Below are 24814 nucleotides of genomic sequence, written 5' to 3'. Positions count from 1 at the left end.
CAGAAAGGGGCTCCTATCTCCTTGCAAGCTAATTAGCTGATAGGGAAATGAGCACCAAGGGATAGGGTGCAGCCACAGAAAGGCAGGGCAGGGCCTGCTTCCGCTCTCCCCGAAGGAAACTGGGTTCACTGCAAACTCAGGAGTTAATGGGCTGGAAGCATCTGGCAGCTAGGGCAGTCACACAGGGCTGGGAGCAAGAGCCCAGCCCTGGCCCCCAGGAAATGATCTCACGTCTGTAGCGTCCACATTGCGCTGGGGGCCAACGCTGGAATAGAAAGAGCAGGCCGGTTAGACGGCGCCCCCTAGTGGGGGTTTGGCTCATACCCCAGAACCACGATTCTTAAATAGGATATTTACTGTGTGTCCCAACGAAGGATGGACTTTCCTGCGACTCCACACGCACCTTGTAAGAAAAGACTCACCTCAGAAGATCTCTGGGACTTGAGCTTCTTCCTCGGTAAATTCGGGGAGTGAAATAGTGAAGCTTTCCTTGCCTTTCAACCAGAAAGTTGTTTGCTCTCCTTTGCCCTGTGGGAGGCAAAGGCAGGCTCTGAGGAAACACAGGATGGGACCGCCAAGCTGCCTCGTGGAGGGAAGGGTCTCCTAACAGAGGGAATCCCGAGGAGGTTCTCCGGCTCTGCTGATAAGCCCCCGTGGGCCTCCAGCAATGCCCTAGGGGTGAGGGGCCCGTGGAGGCTACAGCTTGTTGCAAAGAAAATCCTTTTAAAAAATAATTGAACCCTTAGCATGAGTTGGACACCAGGTGAAGCACCTCACATACATGTCCACCTTCACTAGTCACACCCACCCTTCCAGGGCAGTTTATCACCATCCCCATTTGCATACAGCAAAACCAAGCCTCTGAGTCAGACAGCAAGTGAGTAGCAGGACAGGATTCCAAGCTGGGCCTACACTGCTGCCTTCTAGAAAAGTCTTCCTCTTACCTGAAGCCTGTTGACTGGACACAGCGGGCCTGGGGCAGGCTCAGCAGCTGGGGAAGTTGGTGCCACTCGCTCCCCTTTGCTCCCACCCAAACACCAGAGTCACAGTAACCACCCACCACTCCCACCGCAAACATCTCCCCTCTGCCTGCCCGGGGAAGGGCACTCACTCCAAAGGGGAAGACAAGAATGTGTCATGGCACATTTCACTGACCAACCCAAGCCGAGATGAAGGAAAAGGGACAGAATTTTTTAATGCATACAGGTGAGGTTCTAGTCCGTCCAAGGCCAACCTGTGGACTTCCTCTGCTCTACTGGGGCACTTTAAACTCAGGAGAGGGGACACAGAGGAAAGGGGACATTATAATTCCTGGGCTTGTATTGCTGTTGCTTTGTGTGAGGACCTGGGCTGGGGTGTTTGAGAGGAAGCTGGGGGACCATTTGTGACGGCGACAGGAGGCATCCCATAAGGGGGTGGTCCAGGTGGGACTAAGGTGTTCTCTGTCGGAGGTTCCATGTTTGACTATTTGAGGGAACTGAAGGAAGAAGACTGGCAGTCGCGAGAGTCTCCAGAGAGACCCGAGGTCTCTGTGTATCACTCTGTGAAGATGCATTTTCCCACCAAGTCCCTCGACTTCCCTATCAGAGATGCAAATGGGGCCGGGCCGGGTGGGGCACAGCTGGCCCCGTCTTACCTTGACTGGAATGGTGCCTCTCTTTTGCAAATCGTACCCTCCCAATGCCAACAGGGCGCCTGCAGTGCTCTGAGAGACCTGGATCCGAAGAGCTGCCATAAACCAGCGATTGCCTTGTTATAAACTCATCAGTGGGCTGGGGCTTCTTTGGAGAGGGAACCTATACTGCAGGACTTCTCATAAATCAAGACACAGACAACCTCTCCGAAGTCTGGGACACTTAGGCTGAGATCCCCTACCCTGATGGCATTGCTGAGACACTGCTGAGTGCTGCTCAAACCTTAGTATGTTCAGTCCAGAAACAGGAGGGAGAACTGATTCACTTTGCAAATTCGTAATTCCCACGAATGGAAGTTCACTGGGCTTTTTGGGCTTCCTGGGACGATACCAGACCTGGGACATATTACTGAAAATGTAGTTTGTAACCAGAAATGCAACTGGAATCAGGTCTGAAGCCTATATAACCAACTCTACCTTTAAAAATGTATTCTAAAAACCTTTACTTAGAAGAGAGAAAAAGTTAAATCTGAGAGACGTTTAAATCTGTGTTTGAGACTTGCTTAACTTAGACAACAAAATAATCAAAGGACAAAATTTTGTGCGTGTGTTTTTATATTTTGTGGGAAATTTACAGACTCAAAATAATATTAACCTCAGCTCTTTGAAACTTAAATCGCTGAGTAATTCTTTTTTACATGTCTTGACTGATAAATGGCATAAATATGTCTAGCGATAGTCAATGTGATAAAATTTCTATAAAGCAAAAAATGTGATGTTCCCCAGAGTTGCTGGCTGTAGATTTCTTCTGCACCACCAAGAATACACTCTGCATCAGGGATGGACAAATTACCACCCACAGGCAGAATCCAGACCACTGCTTGTGTTTACAAATAAAGAATTATTGGCATATGGTCATGCCCATTCATTAATATATTGCCTACAGCTGCTTTCAAGCTACAATAGAAGAGTTAAGTAGTTGTGACAGAGACTCTATGGCCCCTGAAGCCTAAAATAGTTACTGTCTGGCCCTGCACAGAGAAGGTTTTCTGACTCCTGCACTTCATTAAAATGATTGTATTACATGTGTGTGTGGCTGTAGAACAGACAGCCTTGGAAGGGGGAGGCCAGGTATATTTACACAGCGAGCACAGTGAAGCCCTGTCTACAAAGCTTGTGATCAGTGTTGCCTGAAGTGGATAATGATCTTCTCCTCCACATGGAAAACCGCAGACAGAATGCAAATGCATCTTCTAAAAATATCCCCCAGTTAAAGATAGGGGACTGGAGGGACAGCAGTATTGTGTCTACGAAGTACTGACAATGATACCCACGCAAACTGCTGCTCTCCATTCTGGATGCCACGTTCACAGTGTCCCCGAATAGACAGTATCTGGGCATGGTGATGCCCACCACGCCAGCCACCACAGGACCTGAGGAACAGAGAAGCAAAGGGCATAACCAGTCTGCACGTCCCAAGGCTGGACGCCACGATGCGCATCGAGTCAATAAATGCAGTTCAACGAATATTTCTTAAGTGCCCTCTTGGGGCAAAGCATGGCAATATGTCTTAGGATTCACAAAGAGGCAACCTACAGAACCCACAGACTCCTGGTGGAAAGCGACATGATCAATAAATGACCATGTTATTTGTGAACTCGAGCTGTAAACAAAACCAAAAGCAGTAGGAATATGGGAGTGATTACTTCCGATTGGGGATCAGGTTTTATTTTAGTTGAGCCTTGAAGGAGAGGTAGGAGCATGACTTCCTAAGTCATTTGTGGGGACTGGTTCAAAGTGAAAATATGAGACGCTTTGTTCAAAGATTATAAAGAATTTCAAGACAGTGACAGAAGAGCGTTAAACCAAGTATGGGCCACTTCTGCACAGATCACATGCTCCTGAGTTGACAAACACAGAACATATCAAAGGGCACTTGACACAGAGGCATGGAGGGAAAGTAGCCCTTACAATGGCCCTGGTTTGGGGTCGCCTCTTTATTTTTGGTTCAACACCTTAGAGCTGCTGTGTGTCCCTGTTGTTACCAAGCAATCTAGCTAATTGGAAAGACACATGCAGACAGAATTCAATCTTTTGTTTCCCCCGAAGATGTTACCATTCAACATCTGGGTTCCTAAAAGCCTTGGACCTAGGACTCGAACCCAGAACTACCTGTCGCCAAACCTGGACCATAGGGCCACCTGCCATCAGTTCCGTCTACCTGTGTGGAGGCCAATCCGGAGCTTGAGCTTCTCCTCGGGCATGTGCCCAATCTGGAAGTGGATGGTGGCACTGAGAAAGTGCAGGGACATGGTGGCAATCTCGTCTACATGCTGGGTTCCATTGCGGATGGGAAGTCCGCTGACCACCATGTATGCATCTCCAATGGTCTCGACCTGAAAATAAAGCAACAAAGTGACCTTTGTTTTCCATGAGGGAGGCCAAGGGTGGGAGTGGGGTCAGAGACCAAGGCTCCCATTTGTCCCCAGCCTTGAGCCTCCATATGTTGAGACATCATACTCCCTGACCTCTGTCCCATGCAAGTCCAAGCATTTCCTCCACTCCCTGCCTTTGTCCTGGTTTTTCTGCAAAGCCTTCCTTCCCTGCTTCCTCCTCCCATGTCCCACAGTGGTGGTGACTGTATTTCCCCAGCCCAAGCTCAGAAGCAGCCAGACAGGCAGCAGTGTACTGATGGGGCAAATCTTGAAGGATCAGGTGGATCCATCAAGTGGAATCCATCATACTCAACCTGAAATGTCCTCACCCTGCACAGGGGCTCTTACATACATTTATGCATGTGTGTGCATTGGACATTATACAAAATGTATCCATTCACACACATGTATATAAACACCTATGTCTGCCTGATCTTCTTCCCCAATCCTCCTAATAAAATCACCTTTCAGATCCTTCATTCACAATAGAGAAATAAATGACAAAGAGAAGCTTAAAGTTACAGCCCTTTCTAGACATATTTGCATTTTAGCAGAATTCAAAGATGACATGGTAAAAGAGAAATTTCAGGCAGTAGCCGGGCAGTAAAGCACCTCTCTCCTGGTTACCCCCAAATTACACAAAGTCAATTAGTTGACAAGTCTAGCCTGCTTATGGGCTACCTCTCCCCGTCATGAGAATATCCTTTAGAAATACAAACTAGTTTTAACATTAGCTCACGCAAAACATAATGGAGAAGGTAACCCTAAGAGGAAAATCCCAGAAGACACCCCCGTAAGCGGGGCAAGTTCCAGTTTTGTTGGGTGTATGTGATCTTCTTTTAAAGGTTATCCATACCATCCTTTCTTTCACCTTCGAACAGAGGCATCATTTGTGGGGAACACTGGGGCATAACCACTAAGAACGTGCCACTGTGTCACCAAGATATGATCACACTGTCCTCCAAATCTCACTGGGCCCTGGGACTGCAGGCAGAGACAGAACCCTGGGATTATGGTCAGAGCTGGTGCACTCGTGGCTGCCCCCCAGAAATATGTGAGCTCAAGCACACAGAACTGTCCCTGGAGTCATGATCTGACCCCATCTGAAGAATCTGAAAACACATAAAGCAGCTGTCATCACCACCACTTGAATGAAGCCAGATTATTGCTGGTTTTCCTCTCCTCCCCACCAACAATTGTTTTTTACTCTAGGTGACCATATTCATATGCCTCCCAGAGGAGCAGCAGGCAGTAAGTGTTGCAGTCTCCCCTTTAGCCACGAGCCTGATAGTCTAACCTTGGGAGTCTATCTTTACCCTAAATTGCTAAAGATTGTGCTAACGGAAGTGAGACCCACACAAGATCCAAAGACAACCCCTAAAGGAGAGTAAATGCGAGCCTCTCTGCCTCTGAAGGAAATATATTCAGGAGGGAAGCGGAGGAATCAGCAATTAGAAGGCCAATGTCTCTTTCAGGGAAGTGTTTACTGAGAGATAAAATAATGGAAGGAAACAGGGAGAACAACTGGTGATTCTTGGCAAACACATACATCTGTGACTAATCAAGACCTTTTCCAAGAAAACAAACAGGAATAAAATATTGAGTTTCTGCCACGAAGTGACACGGACTGAAATGGAGCCTTCCTCGAGGCTGACACCTGGGGTCAGTCCGGTCCTCAGTCATGCCCCGAGACAGCCGACAAGCCGCACGTGTGCCTTGCCAGCCGGCAGCCGGCCACTCACCTTATACACATCATACGCCGTAATGATGTGATCGAACAAACTGTACAGGTCATTGAGGAGCTTGACAACTTGCAAGGGCGAGCTGAGAGAACACAGCTTTGTGAATCCAACGATGTCAGAGAAAAAGATTGTCACGGACTCAAAGTGTTCTGGTTCCACGGACCTTCCAGCCACGAGCTGTTCTCCAATGAAGCTGAAACCAGAGGAGAGAATCATTTTTGAACAAGATCTTATTCATCTCGACTCTTAAAGACCCCTGCAAAGTTGCCCTTGTAGGTCCTTTTGCTTCAATGGCTAGGTTTTTGGTTAACAAAACCCATCATCTGGAGGAATTCTTTTGATATCCATTTCTCCACCTCCATTTTCTCTAAAGAGATATTTTATTATAATTGGTGGGTATAAATTGGGGCCGGGGGCAACAGAGAAGTGGGTCACATAAATGCCTTCACAAAAAGGATTTTCTCCCTGTATATATTGGTTATAGAGTTTGATTGTAAAGACTTGGTCTGCAAACGTGGAAGCAAATGTAATCATTCACCAATCCACAAATCAAAATTTTTATTTCAATCAACAAATCTCACATTAAAAATCCCTGCCTCCGTTTCTTTGGTCAAGACATGCAGAGGAATTTTAACAGCAAATGCTTCTGCCAAGTGTTGAGAAAGTGCACAGGTGAAAACAAAGCCAAAAAGGAAACAATTTTTAAATCTGAAATCATGGGTACATACTGCACCCTTTGTACGTGCAAAGGTTTTGCACGTAGTCTGAAATACTGCGGAGTTAGCAACTGGTCAGACTCATGGAACTAGAGCGCCATCTAGTGGTCACTCCTGTTGTATCCAACACCTTCCAGGTAAAAGACCTACTTCTATTTCCATTGGATTCAGAGGGGTTTGCCTCTATCTCCCTTTACAGTGTACTAAATTACACAAAATGCTGGACCCCTTTCTGAAAGACATGGCATCCTCTTAGGGAAAGAACCATGGAATAATCCCTCCATGTGGAGCCACTCCCTGGATTTCTTTGTCACAGCCCCCAGTGCTTTGGAATACCTGGGCAACATTGTGGACAGAAGCTTCTCCACCTTCCTCTTCTCTGCCATCAGCTGGCTGGTCCTCTCTGCCACCACTTCCTCCAGGCGATTGGCATACACTTCCAGCTTGCTCACCATGCTGTCCAGTATGCTCACATGGCTAGAAAAGAACCCAAACATTAGCATCTTCTTCCAAGAACTTTAGGGCCACAGTGGAACACAACTTCCAGGTACACATTCCAAGAAACCATTTCTCACCCCTAAGGTTTCCTCCTGAAGGGCTGCCAATCGACAGCAGGGAAACGACAACGGCAATGAGGCCACGTGGCAGGACAGAGCCTGGGAGCTTCAGCTGCCCCCTTCATTTTTCTGAGCCTCCATTTACTCATCCAGAAAGTGGAGATAATAATACATACCTCACAGGGTCGTGCTGAGGATTTTAGGGACATAATGTATGCGAAGTGTCCAGGGCTCTGTCTGGCACCTGTAGGCACTTAAATGGTGGCCTTAATGGCTCTTCCCCCACCTCCCAATAGTCTCCATCCCATTGAAAATGCAGATTTGGGGAAGAGTCATTCTTTTCTTTTCGGATTGTCCAATGTAAGGGGCACTTCTAGATCCTGTAGCTTTTTTGTTTTAGAAGGGTCTTCAGAGAACCCATTTATATCCCTCATCTTTTGGATGAGGAGGCTGAGACTCACATAGGAAAACAGACTTGTCTTCACACCGGGACCATATTTTCTGAGTAAAAAGTCAGGACATATCAACCGACCTGAGATGTACCAATATGCTAATTAGTTTGATTTACAGCCCACAAAGTGTACATCAATCAAAGCATCGCATTGTACATCATAAATAGAAACAATTTTTCATTTTTCAATTTTAAAAATAATATCAGAAAGTTTTAAATTTTTCAAAACTATAATACTATGATCTGGAAAATGCAGAATACAGGGGTATTTGGGGTATTTTGTTAAGAATGCATAGCCAGTGGCCAAATTAGGAGTAGACACCTGACTCCCAGCCCCGGGATTCTTTCTACCAACACAAGCTACCTCTAATATGGTGATGTCTTCACATATCCAATGTGTCAAAAGATGATATAACTAACATGGTGTGAAGGAAGCTACCATTGAGAAAATTGTTTGAAAAGCATGCATAATTTAAGTTACACCTATTCTAAAGGTAGTAAATAATTTTTAACCCCCTAATCCAATCCCAATTTGTTAGTCATGACCCCGGGAATGCTGATTGGAAACAGATTCTCAGGCCATGCCAGAACTCCCTGGGAAAGAAGGCCTTGATTGATTAGTGATTTCTGGAATGGACAAAGAAGGTGGTAGAATTAGTAATATCAGATACATTTTTATAATATGGATGAAATAAAGGGAGAATTTTACACTCCACTTTAACCAGCACGTAGCACAAGGCTTTGCATGTGGCAGGCATTGAGTATATGGTGAATGAATAAATGAATGAATGAATGGTAGAATGGAGGAATGAGGGGAGTGAGTCACATGGAACCAATCACAGCCGTATAATTTTAAAATTCCAGGGGTTAAAGGACTAAGAGAAAATGTCTGTTGCACCTCTAACTCACCCTTTGGGACTGGCCTCTTGTAAAGTCTTCTTGATAGACTGGAAAGAGGGCCTTTTCTCTGGAGATTCATCCCAACATGCCATCACCATGAGCACGATCTTTTCATTGCCTTTCTCCTCACACAGGGACGGTCGCAGCGGAACTGACGCCCTGGGGTCTTTGATTCGGTTGATGATTTCTGAAATTCATTTTGGGTTGAGATAGCCAAATGTCTGTGCTTTCACTTTAAGCAGTAACTGTGCTCTTAAATTTATAAACTAAGTCATAGAATAGATTGGAATTCCAGAGAAATCTGGATATTTTCATAAAAATACTCTGATTCTCCTGGAAAATGAAGAATTCTAGTGTACGACATAGAGGCACCCTCCTAATTCATCTGTTTTTAAATTAAGGTTTTAAAACAGAACTTTTCTTGAGATAACACATACCTCCATATGATTTCAGGAATGTATAAGTATTTGGTGTTGCAAATCCCCAAATAATGCTCTATGCAATTTTGAATTCCATATAATACATTAGAGAAAAGCTATTTTAACAAATAATAAATGTTACCATCATGTTCTGCTTCTCTGTCCAATTTTGTAAACCTATTTTCTTTCATTTCCTCATTGGCTTCTACTGATACTTACTAAACATTCTGCTTACCCAGATGTTGTAAAAGAAATAATACTTTCAGAATAATATATACATGTTTTGGTATAAAAATGTTGTGGGTGCAACAACATGGATGAGTCTTGAATGCATATTACTAGGTTATAGAGGCCAATCTGAAAAGGCTACATACTGTTTGATTCTGCTTATGTGATACTCTGGAAAAGGCAAAATTATAGAGACAGAAAATAGATCAGAGATTGCCAAGAGTTTGACAAACATTTCAAAGCCAACCCATACAACAAAAGCCAACTCTCCCCTTTACCAGCCGGTGCCTCATCGAGGTCGTCAAAGGGCCCGTGGTCCGGGTGGTAGATCAGCTCCCGCATCAGAATGGCAAAGCTGTAAACGTCTCCCTTTGGGGTGCCTGACCGCGGCATCTCTGGGAGCCTCAACAGCTCCGGAGCCATCCAGTAGAGCTCTGCAAAGCAATGGGATGTCCACATGAAGCGAGGCACTGCTGGATGAAACAGGAAAAGCCACCCCTTCATCCTTAGGGGTGCACAGGAGTAGGGAAAGAATCCAGCCCTGAGCCATCAGCCCTGAGGGCCGAAGAGCAGAGTGTGGGAATATGGAGAAAACTGCCAGGAAGGACGTGCACTAATGTGTTACTGCTGGTTCACGCATAACTGTGGAATTACAGGTGGTTTTTATTTTCTTTTTTCTTTCCTGCATCGCCCATATTTTTAAGGATAACTCATTGAAGTATGATTTACACAATATAAAATAAACCATTTTAAAGTGAACAATTCAGTGGCATTTAGCACATTCACAATGTTGTGCAACCACAACCTCCATCTAGTTCCAAAATATTTCCATCACTCCAAAGGAAAACGCTTACCCATGGAGCAGTTCCTCCCTGTTCTCCCTCTGTTAGCCCCTGGCAACCACCAATCTGCATCTGTCTCTATGGGTTTATCTATTCTGGATATTTTATATATCTACTTTGTTTTGTTTGCAGTGAGATCTATATTGATATAGATCATTATGGGTTATAAACATTAAAAGAAAATCTATATATATTAGAGGATGCAGAACTAGGAGTGGCTACTAGCAGGTCTTCAAAGTTTCTCCCTTGTCTTTCTATAAGACACCATCAAATTACATGGTATAGAAACCTCCCCACATTCACACAGAAAAGCTGCTGGCGACATGCTGATCTGACAGATAAGGGGTCGGGGCTGGGAACATTGGGCTGAACGTGAGGAGGTGACACCCAAAGGCATTCAAGTAACTTTGGACAAGTTGGAAGGATCACCGAGCCCCAATTTGCTCATGTGTAAAAGAGGGTTGGATTTGAGGCAATGGGTCTTGTCTTGACATGCACATCGCTTGCAAGCATTTCAAAAACAATACTGGCTGGTGCAGTGGCTCACACCTGTAATCCCAGCACTTTGGGAGGTTGAGGCAGGAGGATCCCTTGAGTTTAAGACCAGCCTAGACAACACAGTGAGACCCCATCTCTACAAAACAATTTTTAAATTAGCTAAGTATGGTGGAGCACACCTGTGGTCCCAGCTACTTGGGAGGCTGAGGTAGGAGGATCACTTTAGCCTGGGCAACAGAGCAACACCCCGTCTCAATAAAAAAATAAATAAAATAAAATGAAATTTGATGTCCATACCCCGTCTTCAATCTTCAGATATTCTGATTCAACTGATATGGTAGGGGAGGGACCCCAGCTACCTAGAAGAAAGAGAACTATGGGATTGGGTTGTCTCTAAAGTGCCTGGCAAATCTCACGTTCTATGCTGAGAATGTAGGGTAAGTGCAGGAGGGAACACAGAGGAATAAAGGGAGGGTGATGCTTGCCGCAGGTGGCCCAGCTGAGCCAAGATGAGAACCAGTCTCCTACCCAGACATCACCCCGTGAGCTCCAGAGGAAGACCCACCTGTGGGTACCTGGGCAAGTGAGCACTAGGGAGCACAGATAGGATAAGGAACCCCTGACCCTCCTGCCTACCACCACTGGGTACAAGATCTGCCATTGGCTACCTGAGGGATCAGTAGTTTTCTCATCGAATGTTCTGTATGTCTGGCCATACTTGAGTTCCCACAGCCCAAATCCCGTCAGCTTCACCTGCATCCGACCGTCCACCAGGCAGTTGGAAGGCTTCAGGTTGCCATGGGACCCCAGCGGGCTCCTGTGGAGGAACAGCATGCCCTGCAAGGGTGAGAATGAGCAGATGAGGCAGACCCGGTGCCAGTGACATTGTTGGCAGAAACCCAGGCAGAAAGACAGATGGACAGAAACACAGACCCAGGGCAGGGCATGTGCCTATCTCTGTGTCCATGTGTTCAAGAGCCACCAGCACAGCCCCTTGTCTAGGAGTCAACCTGGGAAGGGACACTCAAAATGGAGAAAAGTATTATTTCCAGCTCCCCACCGTGAAGCCAGGAAGGCAAGGCCAGCTTAAAATAAATACATCCTGATGGTCAGGTTCCTGGGTTCAAATCCCAGCTCAACCACTTCGCAGAGGGGGAGTTACTTTATGCCTGTAAGCCTCATTCTTCTTACCAAAATGGAAGTGACAAAATGCCTACTCACAGTGTGGTTGTGGAGATTAAAAAAAAAAAAAACACCAGGCACAGTTCGTGACACAAAGTAAATACCCAATGTAAGTTATAATGAAAAAATTACATAACCATGATACATGCATAAATATGGTAGAAAACATCAATGACATAGAAACCGCACTATGTCATTAAGAAGATTATTTTATTACCTACATATTACAAACCATATGCTATTACGTGCATTTAAGTATCTTGTCTGAGCCCTTCTCAGGAAAAATGAGGAACACTGAAGACTTCTTATGGCATCCACTGTGTTCTCAGGGGTTCCATAGTATTACTATCGTCTATGAAGAGGGCAGAAAGAACTAGAGCCAGAAGATTTGCGTTCAAGTCTGGACTTCACTGTTCAGTCTCTTCAAGTAAGTCGCTTCACCTCACTGGGATTCAATTTTTCCATCTGTGAGATGGGACTGCCTAGACCCCTGCTGCTTGGAGGGTGGCCTGGGACCAGCAGCATCACCTGGGAGCTTGGCAGAAACGCAGAGTCTCAGGCCCCACCCCAGACCTACTGGATCAGAGCGCGTATTTTAACAAGGGCCCCACGTGATTCTTGTGCACACACAGTCTGACAAGGCCTGTCTCGGCCAGTTGCTCTCAACCCTTGCTGCACAGGAAGGGGCATTAGGAACTCTCTTCCCCAGCTCCATTTATGGTCTAGTAATTAGATTTTCTTTGAGAGTAAAAGCTGTACCCGAAAATGTAAACACTCTGCTCTTTCCTGATCGGGTAAGCCTATCGGCCATTCCAACTTTAGTGTAACATACTTTCCTGTCTCCCTATTTATTAATATTATAATCAGGGAAGAAAAGCATGGAAAATCCGATCGAAGTGGTAGTTTTTAGAGCTGGAATCCCTTTGTTGAAGAGGGCCGGAATTTTCAGGAAAGATTACAGTTCAATTTCATCCATAGAACAACTCAAAAACATTATCATATTGATTCTTTAAACAAGTTGATGCTATACTCACATTGACTATATCATATGCAAATGAGAGTTTGAATATCCAATCCATTTCATGGTCTGAGTTTCTCAAAACATCCTGAAAAACACAGTTATTCAAAATATCACCAGTGACTCAACTTGAAGCACAGTGAGCTTCATCCGTTGAACAGATTTGACTCCAATATATCTGATATTTTTAGCCAGAACCAATACAATGTGAGGCAAAAAACCATTAAATCTAGTAGCTATAAATCTTCCCAGGAGATATCATAACCTGACTCAATATTGAGAAAATAAGCAGTTTAGAGTTTTACAAACACTCCCTCATTCCTAACATAAAGCTGTTGGTCACATACCATGGGTAGGACGGACCCAGGAACACAGTTCAAGGATAGCCATAATATCTTAGGAGAAGAAACCAAACTCAGACAATTTCCACCCAGAACAAAGGAAACCAGACACTTGGCAACTCCGCTGCTAATTTGATCCCTAGCAGGTAGCCCAACAAAATAATTCAGGTCTTGCAATTAAACCAGAGAGAAACAGTCCTTGGATAAACAGGAGAAAGCATTGATAAGGTCCTTTATTAGCTGTCGCTAAGCAAACCTGAGGTAAGAGTGACTATTTTGCTTACCTTAAGACTTCCTTTTTTGCAATACTGGGTGACAATGCAGATGTTAGGTGGTTCTGCGCAAATACCAAAGAAGTGAACAATGTTCTCGTGCCTTAATTCACACATCTGGAAATAATAATGATCACAATAGCTCATGTATAGAGTGCATCTTTGTGCCAAGGACTGTGCTATGTACTTTACATATTTTTAGTTAATTCTTACAAAAACCTGTGAGATGCAGATGATAACTTCTTTCATTTTGCAGATAAGGGAACTGATGCTCAAAGGGTAAAGTAACTTGTCAAAGATCATATAACTTCTAAGTGGCAGAGCTGGGAGGCGAACCTAGGAAGTCGTCCTCCAGCAAGTAAACCAGAGGAATGATCAAAGTCTAACCTTGGCCATGGGGATAAACTAAACCATGTCACAGTGATAGACTCAGTCCTGCTTCCCTGCTTATGGCTGTCTACACCAGTGTGCGGGCCACAACAGGCCGCAGATACGGAGCAAGAAATCAGAGCCCATGAACATGACTCCCTCAAGACCAGGTTCAAGGCAGGGAAGCAGTCATCACAGACACAGAGGATGAAGGGCCAGAACTAAGGCCAGGAAGAATTAAGGGGAAAAAGCAGAGGTTGGAGGGATCCCAGGTTTCAGGTGTCTGGGTCAGGCCAGAGCATCTGGGCTCTCGGGGGGAGGGAGAGGCAGGCCAAGTTAAGGGAAGCACCCTCCCACCATTGCTCCTTGGGAACAGGGAGCTGGCAGAGCAGGGGCAGAGAGCAGTGCTGCTTTGTCTCCTCCTGGGGCAGGGGCCTTACCAGGCGGATTTCCTGTAGCACAGTCGGCTTCTTAACCCAGGCTTCTGCTTGGTCACCGACATAGCAGATGGCCACGTGGTTTCCCTGGAATCAGAGGCAAAGTGGAATGTTCTTAACCTGGCATGATCCAGAAAAAGCTCCAGGCTAGGAAGGGGAGCAGGAAGAGTGGCAAGAAATCCCCCTATGAGAGGGATCAGGGTGGCACTGTGCTATGTCCGAGCCCTGAGCTAGCTGCTTCACAAGATCTCAGCCCTGCAAAGTAGGTAGGATTAATGCATTTCCAGATGGGATCACTGAGGTTGGGTAACTTCTTCAAGGTTGCGCATTTGTAGGTAGCACAGACAGAATTTGAAAGTGTGACTCCAAGACAATACTCTTTCTGTTATACAATAATGCCCCATTATCATTCAGAGGAAATAATGAGTTGAGATCATAAATGAAAGTCTGGAGTCAAATGCCTGGCTCAAAGCCCAGTGCTAACACTTACTACCCAAACAACCTTGAACGAGGGATTTAACTGTTCCAAGCCTCCATTTCCTCATCTGTAAAATGGGGATTCAAAATAGCACCAGTCCTGGTGCATGGCTCACACCTGTAACCCTAGCACTTTGGGAGGCCGAGGTCGGGAGGTTGCTTGAGGTCAAGAGTTTGAGGCCAGCCTGGGCAACATAGCAAGACCCTGTCTCTACAAAAATTAGCTGGGCGTGGTGGTGCGTACCTGTGGTCCCAGCTACTTGTGAGGCTGAGGCAGGAGTTTGAGGGTGCAGTGAGCTATGATCATGCCACTGCCCTCATGGCCCTCTCTAAAATAACTAACTAAATAAATAAACATCAATCGCATCGAGTTGTTCTGAGGATTAAATCAGTTAAAACACTTACCACTGTAACTCAATGCCTGGCACATAGTACATTTTCAGCAAATGGTATATCTTATGGTTATTGCCTCTCAAGTCTGCTTCTAGAGAGTCATTTAATCAATCACCAGAAAAACATACAGTGATGTGTAAGAGCTGGGTAGCAGAAGAGAATCTGGACACAGGAGAATGTAAGACTCAGTATGAGTTAAATATCAACCCAAGATCTGCGACTTCTGGTGTGGGAGTAATGGGCTGTGATGGGAGTTCCATGGAGGAAGGAAGGGCTGTGGGATGAAGGAAAGGATTCTTGGAAGGGGTGATGCTTAAGCTGAACCCTGAGAGATAAGAAGGTTCCAGGTGGGGGAATGGGGAACAGGTATGGCATAGTCAACATAACTGGTAAGATCAATTGGCTGAGCATAGGATTTGGGCCAGGAAAAAAAAAGGTTCTAAAAGTCAGGACTAAAGTAGTCAACGGGTTTGGTCCCTTGTTAAAGACTTTGGGCACCACCATGCAGGCAACAGAGTCGGGGGATCTGGTGGTGGTGTTTGAGGGCAGGGAGAGGGGACACATTGCAGGAAGATTAATCAGACAGTGATACGCTGTGGATTGCTGGCTTCCTTCTATAAATGGCCGGGTGACCACCCCACACGGTGTCATATGGATGGTGGTCCCTAGGGTGTTTGGTAAGATCCTAGGAAGTTTTTGTAGTTTGAAGACTCAAATAAGCAAACATTTAGAAAATTAAGTTCAGTTGCATAGGGAATGATTCATCGCTAATCTTTAGTAATCCCAGTTTAGAGCAATGAACAATTCTTCCCATGTTCGGAGCTTTCTGTCCCTACTCTCCAGGACTTGCATTTTACAGAACAAATACAGATTTTCAGTCTTTACATAACTTTCCCCCAGGGGTCTTGAATTTCTGAAGAATTGCTAAGTCCAGACCTATCATGGTCTGGGTGTGGAAGGAGGGGTGAGAAAGGACAGGTGGGAGTTATGTTCCAGGTTTCAGCAATGGTTGCTGTCTACACTGCAGAAGCACCAACACCCACAACTGATTCATCCATGCTAAAGTACCGAGGATGAAATAATCCACGCTCTAGAACTGTGCTGTCCATTAAGGTAGCCACTAGCCTCCTGTGACTACTGAACATTAGTGTGTCTGGGGAACTGAGTTTTAAATTTTATTTTAATCAACTTAAATTTCAATAGCCCTGTCTGGCTAGTGGCTACCATATCGGACAGCACAGATTAGGGACATTTCCATCAACACAGAAAGTTTGTCTGGACAGAGTTGAATTTAATCTAGAAGCCAGCATAGGAATCACCCGGGAGCCTCTTAGAAATGCAGAATTTCAGGTGTCACCCCAGACCTGCAGGTGCTAACCCTGAATCTGCATTTTATCAAGAGCCTCAGGTGATTTGTATGCACATTAAAGTTTGGGAAGCACCTGTCTGGAGTTTCAAGACCCCCTTTGGTTTTTTTGCCTGGAGAATGTTCTCCTTTTCAGAATGCCCCACCCTTGCATGTGGAGAATGGAACAGAGATAAGACCCACAGGCAGCCACCTGCCCGCAGAAGTACCTGGTAAAACCCTACTGGGGCATAGACGAGCTCTTCCCCCTGCTGGCTTTTGACAAAGGAGCTGAGGTCCGCAGAAATCATCGCACTAGATGAGTTACTCTTGTTCCCTCTCAACACAGGTGTGTCTCTCTGGGAGGGCTGTAAAACAGGACATCATTCAGTCGCTCTCGGTAGCATGGCCAAGTGCTGAAGGGACTGTGCATTTTATAGATGAGGAAGATGAGGGCCAAGGTGACATAGTTAATAAATGGGAGAGTCAGGATTTGAACCCTGAACTTTCTGACCTGAAGTGTGAGTAGGTACCTGCTACAGGCATCACTCCTGGTGTCCGTACCCCCACAGACAGCATGGGCAGCCTACCCAGATTCAAGTTCTAGCTCTGGCACTTAACCAGATGTGTGACCTGGGGTCACAGTCACTTTTCTAGACGAACATCTAACCAGGTCATCTCTCTGTTCAATACTTGCAGTGCCTCCCCAGAGAACACCTCCAAAGCACCGGGACCCTATTTTTCAAGGAGACTCTTACTTGGAATCCTAATTGTTAGGATTAGGAAAGCTCAGTCACTTGTCCACGAGGCCAAATAACAAGGACAAGAGGTTTGAGGAGGAAGGAAAGAGAGAGTTTACTTTGCCAGAAAAGGAGGAAATATGGTAGACCTTCTTGGCTCAAAATCCCAAATTTCCTGAACACAGGCAGAAATACAGAGCTTTTAAAGGGAGGGTTCTCAGCTTCAGGCAATTACTGTGGTTAACTATTCTAATCATCCTGTCTCTGCCATAAACCAAGCCTGTGAACTCTGACAGCTGCCCAGGGGTCTGGTGGCCACCTGGGAGTTTGAACAACAGACTTAACCTACCTCAGGGATGCAGGCCAGGCTATAAATTCCCAAAAGAGTGGAGGAAGTTTTAAAAAGACAGAAAATCTTACTGCCCGTTTTTTCCCCAGGCCATTCCCTCTGTTACATATTCCCCACTCTCAATATTTCCCTTCCATATCTATGGGACAAGGGGTGACTACTCTGTTACATAACATGGAAACCAGGAGGATCGAAGCAGAGCTGCTTTGGTTGAAGTGGGAAGAGGTACCTTCAGAATTCCCAGGGACATCTGGAAATGAATTCCTAATGAATCCCAATCTCCTGGTCTTAGCCTCCCTGGCTGGGTGCCAGCTCAGCTTCCCAGCCCGAAGCATCCCACATTTTGGTACAGCCTGTGTGACTTCTCTGCTTGTCCCTGCTGACAAACTCTTCCCCAATGTCATCTCCTCTCTGACACCTTCCTGATGCTGAGACCTTTAGTCCCTCCATCTGCAGGGAAGGTGAGGTACCTCCATGCCTTGTACCATACTTGGCCTGCAGTGGATGGTCAACAGGTGTTTGCAGAGCAAACAGTCATTGACGTGGCTGTAAGAATAATTAAATGCTCCCCAGGAGACAGCTTTAATATCTGAACAGGATATACAGTTCTCACACCTACAGAGTAACAGAGCTGCAGGGAACTTTAGAGACTATCAATCATTTGTGAATATTCAGAAACTGAGTCTCAGGGAGGGGAAATGACATTCTCAGAGATATTCAGCAAGGAAGTGGGAGTTCTGGTTCTAGAATGAAAACTCAGGTCTCAAGACTCTGCCAGAGTGCCCACTTTATAAATGAGTCAGCCCTTTGCTCTCATGAGGGCCCTTCCACAAATCGCCAGCAGTGACCAGGAAAGTGGACATCTGGGTCGTGTGTGGCCTCACCTTGTTCTGGGGAAGAATGGTGATGTTGTCATAATTGATTTGCCACCAGATGTCTTTATTCTGCCTCTGCAGTTTTCCCCTCTGCATCCTTAAAATCAGCCCTACGATGGCAGCTCCCAAGGCGGTAACGAGGAGCATCACTGTGAGAGTCACAGCAGTCACACCTGGAGGTAGAGACACGTGACTCAGGCCTGTCTCAGAGCAGAAGTGAGCACATCCCTGCCCCAGCCTGGCCCTGCCAGGCAGGTGACCCAAAGGCTTCTCAGAGGTAGGTTCGGGTTGGGACATATGGAGTCCACTCAGACTTGTCACACAAGCTGTCCCTTCCAGGAATCCTTCCCTGACTACCCCTCCAGTTCCCATGGCAACTGTACTCACCTTCCCCTCTGCAGAGAAACTTTCACTGCAGAGAAATAATAATGCGACTTCTCATAACACCGCCGCTTTTTCTTAGACATTTAGCATGTGTGCTCTCGGGGGTGTTCTCCAGGCATGATCTATCTCATTGCAGGGCCAGGCTCCAAACCACTGAGCCACACTCCCCTGCCCAGACTCTTTCTACCTCCCTAGAAATGAAGATCCAGGAACACAACTCTCAGGATCCACGTTCCCCTAGAGCATTCTCAACAGGGCAAGTGGATGATGTTGCCCCTAGGGGTCATATGGCGATGGAGACACGTTTGGTTGTTACAACCAGAGGGTTGCTACTGGCGTCTGTGAGTAGAGGCCAGGGATGCTGCGAAACATCCTACAATACACCAAACAGTTCCCCTTACCACACATAAAGATTATCTGGCCCAAAATGTCAAGAGTGACACCACTGTTAAGAACCCCTGCCTTAGAGAATCCTTTCCTGCTACCTTCTCCAAGCAGCCACACTTACCTCCAACAGCAGGCCCAGCTTTGCAGAGCTCGTCATAAAATCCACAGCCAGGTCTGTCTTCAGGAAGGGAGACGTGGGGCCAAGTAATATTGGAGAAATTCCCTGCGGGTCTTTAAAAAAAGCCATAAAGGTCAGTGTCCCCTGGATGTATTCCACTTATTCTCTATGTCATATACAGCAGGGGCAACTGAAATGTGCACATTATTGGCAAAAATCAGTCCTTCGTCTCTCAATTCAAACTTTTGCTGACCCGTCCAATCTTCCCACCTGCCCTGGACTCTTCAAATCCAGCCTCCAGGTAATCTAATTCAAGGAAGGCAGTATCTTTTTGCCTCAACCTTTTGATTTCAGCCACGTCTCTTTTGATTTAAAAGGTGATGTGCCAATTCAATGTTGCTGAGTTTGTCACTTTTGTTATGAGACAAGACACATCTTGTTTTATAGCCCCTGGACATTTCACAGACCAAAACATCTCCTTCAACGTGGAGTGTGCCTGTCCCAACGATACTGAGGACACAGTTTTCCATGCTTACTTTGTTTCCTGGGCCCATTTTGATACATTAAAATTCCATAAGAGTAGCTGAGAAAAAAGTGTCAAATAAAATCAGGATTGGTGGTGCTGGCAGTGGGCAGAGGTAAAAATTGAACTGAGTTTTAGGTTTCCTTTTAGTTTTCTCATCGATTTGTAGCTGAGAGAACAAAAGCAGGGATTTTTTTCGCGGATTGTTGAGTACTGGGAATACCGGGTGGCAGCCATTGCTGGTGTCCACCTGTCTCTGTGTGGAGTCGGGCCCATGCCCCTGTGGAGGTGCGGCTGTGGGGTGCTGTGTTCTACACTGGAATCCGAAATGCTCCAGACACACCCACAGTCAAGGGCAAAATCCCCTTAGAGGCCCAAAGTTGATCTTTATGGGTTCAGAGAGCTCCAGGCTACTTGGGGGAATTCTAGGGACTGGATCCCAAACTGGCCCTCCCTGGGCCCTCCTCCTCCCACCTCTCTTCCTGGAACGTGATCTAAATGTGCAGAAATGTCCTGCCAGTACCTGATTGCTTTCTGATAACTGTCATAGTGAAGAAAAGGAAGAAAAAGGGATCCGTTTCCAGCTTTCTGTAGAGCATAAACCGAGTAATCCATGTGCCTTTCCCCCTGGGAGTCCAAAAACACAGGGCCGGTGATTCCTGGAAAGACAGGAGGTTGCACAGGGTAAGGAGGACACAGAGGAACTCATGGCTTGAAATGCCAGCCTGCCCAACTCGCTTTGGCAGAACCCCCTGCCTCAACAGCCACCGAAAGCCAGATATGAGGTTTTTTCCATTTCAGGGAATTTGAGACAGGATAAACGGAGAACAGCGAAGGGAAGAGGACGATTCAGAGGTGGCATCCTGGTACGGCTCAAGGGCCACATGGGGCAGGCGGGTGTATTTTATTAAGCCTACAATGGGGAGGCCCATCCAGCATTGAAAAAAGAAATCAAAGTTAGTTTCCAATTAATTTCACATAGAACCTCAGATTTATGCTTCCTTTAAACAATCAGAAGATGTGACAACAGGAGGCCGAATGGCCACGTGGCAGCACTTGGTGGGGCCAAGGGACAGCTGCCTCCTCCCATCCCTCCCACCCTCCTCACCCCACCTCTCCACACTACCAGGCCCCTAGGGCACAAGTTTGCAAGCTTTCCCTTCTGGTTTTGGTGTGTGCTGAGGCTTTGGCAGAGTGATCAATTCTGGCCCGGCATGTTCTTTGTTCTTGCTTAGGATGTGCTAAACTCCACTCACAAAACTCCTCTACTCCCCAGGCTAGGGGACATGCTCTGACAAAGGACTTATTGCTGATTTGTTCCCACTGGGGACAGGACACAAAATTACCAAAGCCAAGAGGGAAGGCTGGGGAGCTCCAGTCCCTAACTTGGCCTCCTAGAGGGGGCCCCTCTTCCAGAATAGGGTAAAAGCCCTTCAGCACTGGCCAGTGTGGTGGTTGCCACCATGTGGCAGAAATGAACACAAGAGACAGAGACAAATACCCTGATTCTGCCAGGGCCAGTCCTGCAGCCCACAAGGGAACAGAAGCCAGTTTGGAGCGGGTAAGGAGGGCCCTTCAGCTATGAATCCCTGGAAGGAGCCCAGGAGCCAAAGCGAGATGCCTTATGCTCTTAAAGAGCCTTGCTGCCCTTCTCACCCTCCCCTAATTCCAGCACCAGGAATTTCTAAAAGGGAAGGAAGGAGGGAAAAAATTGATCCAACAGAGGGGATTAAACTGAGAGTAGAAACAAAGATCCGCCCCCTCTGGCTATGCCCCCTTTTAAGCAAAAGCTTCAGGGTCTGGAAGGATAGAAGAGAGGGAAGCAGGTTAATGTATATTTACTTTCACTTGCAAAAAGTATTAATAAGGTAAATGTGACCCGAGTCTATAAAAACTCCAAAGAGCAGGCCTTGGCAACTCTCTTTAAATTTTAAGAGAAATTTTAGGTAAGAATTTATTAAGTGAATGATGAGCCAAAGCAGAAATAAAAATGGTTACCATTGAATGAGCACATACTGTGTGCCAGGCACTTGTGTTTTCATTACCCCTCAGTGTTACACGACAGCAAAGAACATAAGTCCAGGAGAAGGCAGGCCTTATTTTGAATCCTGGCTCCACCCTCTAATAACTTTGTGACTTTAGACAAGCTACATAACCTTTGTACCCTTGGTTTACTAACCTGCGTAGTAAGAGTACCTGCCTCATGGGTTGTAAGAGGATTAAATGAGGTAATACACACACGCTCTTGGCATTTGGCTTCGTGTAAGGTAAGCCTTCCCTAAATGCTGGTTATTATTATTATCATATGTGATAGCAGGTATTATCTCTGTCTTACAAATAAGAAAACTGGAACAAGAAAGATCAAAGGAGTTGGTCAGCTCTGAGGGTGATTTCAAAGCAGTTCACTCCCAAGCTTATACGCAACCCCAAAAGGAAAGTAAAAATGAAATTAGACCCCGTCTTTACAGGCCTATGATGCCAGGGCCCTCATCACATAGGCTGCAGATAGAAAGGGTCATGGAGGTGACCCCAGGAGGCAGGTCTCACAGCCTTGAGTCGTCTTCTTCTTCTATTTTTTTTTTTTTTTAAGAGACAGGGTCTCTTTGTTGCTCAGGCAAAAGTGCAGTGGCCCGATCATAGCTCGCCGTAACCTCGAATTCCTGGGCTCAAGTGATCCTCCTGCCTCGGCCTCCCAAAGTGCTGGGATTACAGGCACAAGCCACTGTGCCTGGCTTTGAGTTTTATTCTTGGTGGATTTAGTTTGAAAGGAGCTGCTGGGGAGACTTTCCATTCAGGGAGGGAATAAGGTGCCCAGAGGCCCCCTCGCCTTGTCTGGGCTGCCTTCTGGGCAGAGTAGGGTGAATGGACTCTGGCAGCCGGGAGGTCTGACCTCAACCACCCTATGGGAGACCAGAATCTCCACAAGAAAGGTGAATTCTGTAGCTCGGTGTCAGGCAGGCCCTAAAGGAGGCCTTTAGTCGCATGCCCAGCATCTCAGAGCCCCCACGGACCGGAGCAGCCGGCCTGAGTTCAGAACACCCCGGCAGTCAGGCCACTTACCCCACACCGCAGTCCAATTGGAATCTTGCAGGCTGCTGACCAGCTGCCGTCCATCCCAGACGTCCCCACCAGCCTGTGCCACCTGCTGCACCGTCTGAGCGTAGAGCAGGACGGCGTCGTGGAGGTAGGCAGAATATGGGCTCACCTTCAACGAGAAGCAAACACGGGGTTTAAAGAGGCCCACGGCCTCCTGGGTCACCGTCCAGCGCTTAGCTGGGAGGCATCTCTCTCCACCCTCTTAACGGTGGGACGCAGCACACGCCCACCACATGCCTGTGCCTGTGCTACACCTAGACATCACCGTCTTCACGTTCCTCTTGATGTCTCATTTCCCAGTTAGATCACAGGGTCCTTCAGGAACAGCTCTTTAGGCTGCAGTTGGGAGGGAGTATGGTTTAAGTGAAAGAGGGTAGATTTAGGAGCTAGGCCAGGTCTGCTACCTACCGGCTATGAAACCGGGAGTAAGTTCTGTAACATCTCTGAATCTCAGCTCATTTGTTTATGAAATGGGGATGATATCACTGGTAGGGTGAGTGTGATGACAGTTAAATGAGGCAGAATAGGTAAACTACCTACCGTAGTACCTGGACCATAGTAGGTGTTTAACACATGATGTCTTCTATTGGTTTAGTCAACGAAAATACAAGTGCCTGCCAGTGCCAGGCACGGTTCTCCTACAGCACGTGGTGCAGAGCTGACACTTAGCAGATTGCTCCACAAATGCTCTTTGGTCATCCTGTCTTGTGTGTTGAGATCCACAATTGGCCCCCTCATTCCTAATCCAACCCCCTGTCATCAGTGGCTTGTTGTCACCCCAGGGCTCCACTCAGCCTTACCCTAGAAGGACCTCCAACTCTGGACAAAAGTCTGTCCATAAAAAATTTTCTGTGGGAGCCAGACACTTTGCCTGGTCATCCCATACATACTGAGATTACCGCTGGCTGATAATCTCTCTCCCTGTTCCAGACCATCTGTTTGCCTGGGCCTGTCCTAGCTCTAAACCTCTGACTGCGCTATCTTGATTCTCAGTCCTGATCTCCCTGGTCAGGGAAATTGTCATGGTCTGAGTACCGTTTGGCATCTGTTCTGCCACTTGCATGTATTCTGTTACTAGATACTCAAAACCCCAGCTGGGGGGTGGATGCCATTATCAGGCCCATTTTATAGATGAAGAATCTGAGGTGTCAGGAGGTTAAGCAATTTGTTCCATGGTCCCACAGTCAGCAAATAGCGGAAGTAGAATGGGAGCCCAGGTCTATGACTTCAAAGGCCAATGGCCTTTCACCTAGTAATCTTGGTTTTCCTCTGTGGTCCTGGGTTACAGATTTCACAAGAGAGCATCAAACTGTTGTTTGTTTTGGGCATGGAAGGTGGGGAAGTGTGTCTGTGTTTTTGCACATGTGTTTTGCACGTGTTTGCATGTGAGTGTGTGTGTAAGGGAGTGGTGGGGAAGGGGGAGGGAAAATAAGGGGGAGTAACACAAAAGCCAAACACAAGTAAGGTCGAAGAAGGGGAGGTGGGGCCTGTGTAGGAAGCCCCCGCGTCAGACCTGCTCCTCCGAGGAGATCGTGCTGTGGAAGGGCGGCCCCCTCAGCCTCTGGTACACTTGTTCCCAGAAGCCCTTGCGCCTGGGGCCTTCTCCGTAGGAGCTCAGGGCGATGAGAAGCACTGACGTATAGACTTTCGGGAAGTGCGTCATCTTCTGATTTGTCAATGCCTCCTTCCAAAAACTGTCCTAAAACGTAATAAAATAAATGTCACCATTCTTGCCCAAATAACTTGGGCAAGGGAAGCGCATTTAAGGCAATGTGGAATTTGAACCATTACATTCTAGTGCTGGGAAACACAATGATTCCAGAAGGCCTGCAAAGCAAGGTCCACGTTTTCTAGCTGGCATATAAACAGTGGGGGAGGGGGGAAAATAAATAAACAAAAAATAAAAACGTGTCTGGGGCTTCAAGCAGCTAAGATGCAGACAGCTTATCTTCTAAAGACAAGTGTGGAAACTTGACAAGCTCGGGATGGCCATTCTTGCTTTTCTGCTTAAGTGCTTTTTTATCATCATTATCAGCTATATCATTACTATTATGAATAGTATATACCCACTCAGTGTGTGTGTGTGT

General features: G+C 46.5%; 1 protein-coding gene across 1 annotated transcript in view; it reads right to left on the bottom strand.

The window, feature by feature from the left end:
- Nucleotides 1–192: 192 nt before the first annotated feature.
- LOC105825991 (guanylate cyclase 2G-like) overlaps nt 193–24814 on the bottom strand; it is a 30033-nt gene continuing 5411 nt past the window's right edge. The window contains exons 4-22 of the mRNA XM_012663888.1: nt 24241–24426; nt 22692–22836; nt 20155–20290; nt 19100–19221; nt 18229–18392; nt 16486–16623; nt 14044–14127; nt 13247–13351; nt 12638–12709; nt 11090–11258; nt 9360–9515; nt 8444–8621; nt 6863–7003; nt 5811–6003; nt 3855–4029; nt 2968–3066; nt 1637–1728; nt 423–528; nt 193–265 (exon numbers count right to left, since the gene is read on the bottom strand). Coding sequence (XP_012519342.1) covers nt 424–528; nt 1637–1728; nt 2968–3066; nt 3855–4029; nt 5811–6003; nt 6863–7003; nt 8444–8621; nt 9360–9515; nt 11090–11258; nt 12638–12709; nt 13247–13351; nt 14044–14127; nt 16486–16623; nt 18229–18392; nt 19100–19221; nt 20155–20290; nt 22692–22836; nt 24241–24426 — 2460 coding nt within the window. The 3' untranslated portion in view covers nt 193–265; nt 423. The remainder of the gene's footprint in view (nt 266–422; nt 529–1636; nt 1729–2967; nt 3067–3854; nt 4030–5810; nt 6004–6862; nt 7004–8443; nt 8622–9359; nt 9516–11089; nt 11259–12637; nt 12710–13246; nt 13352–14043; nt 14128–16485; nt 16624–18228; nt 18393–19099; nt 19222–20154; nt 20291–22691; nt 22837–24240; nt 24427–24814) is intronic.

The sequence above is a fragment of the Propithecus coquereli genome, unplaced genomic scaffold, assembly GCF_000956105.1.
Source record: "Propithecus coquereli isolate 6110/MARCELLA unplaced genomic scaffold, Pcoq_1.0 Scaffold84, whole genome shotgun sequence".
NCBI lineage: Eukaryota > Metazoa > Chordata > Mammalia > Primates > Indriidae > Propithecus > Propithecus coquereli.
This window is presented reverse-complemented; position numbering and strand designations above follow the sequence as displayed.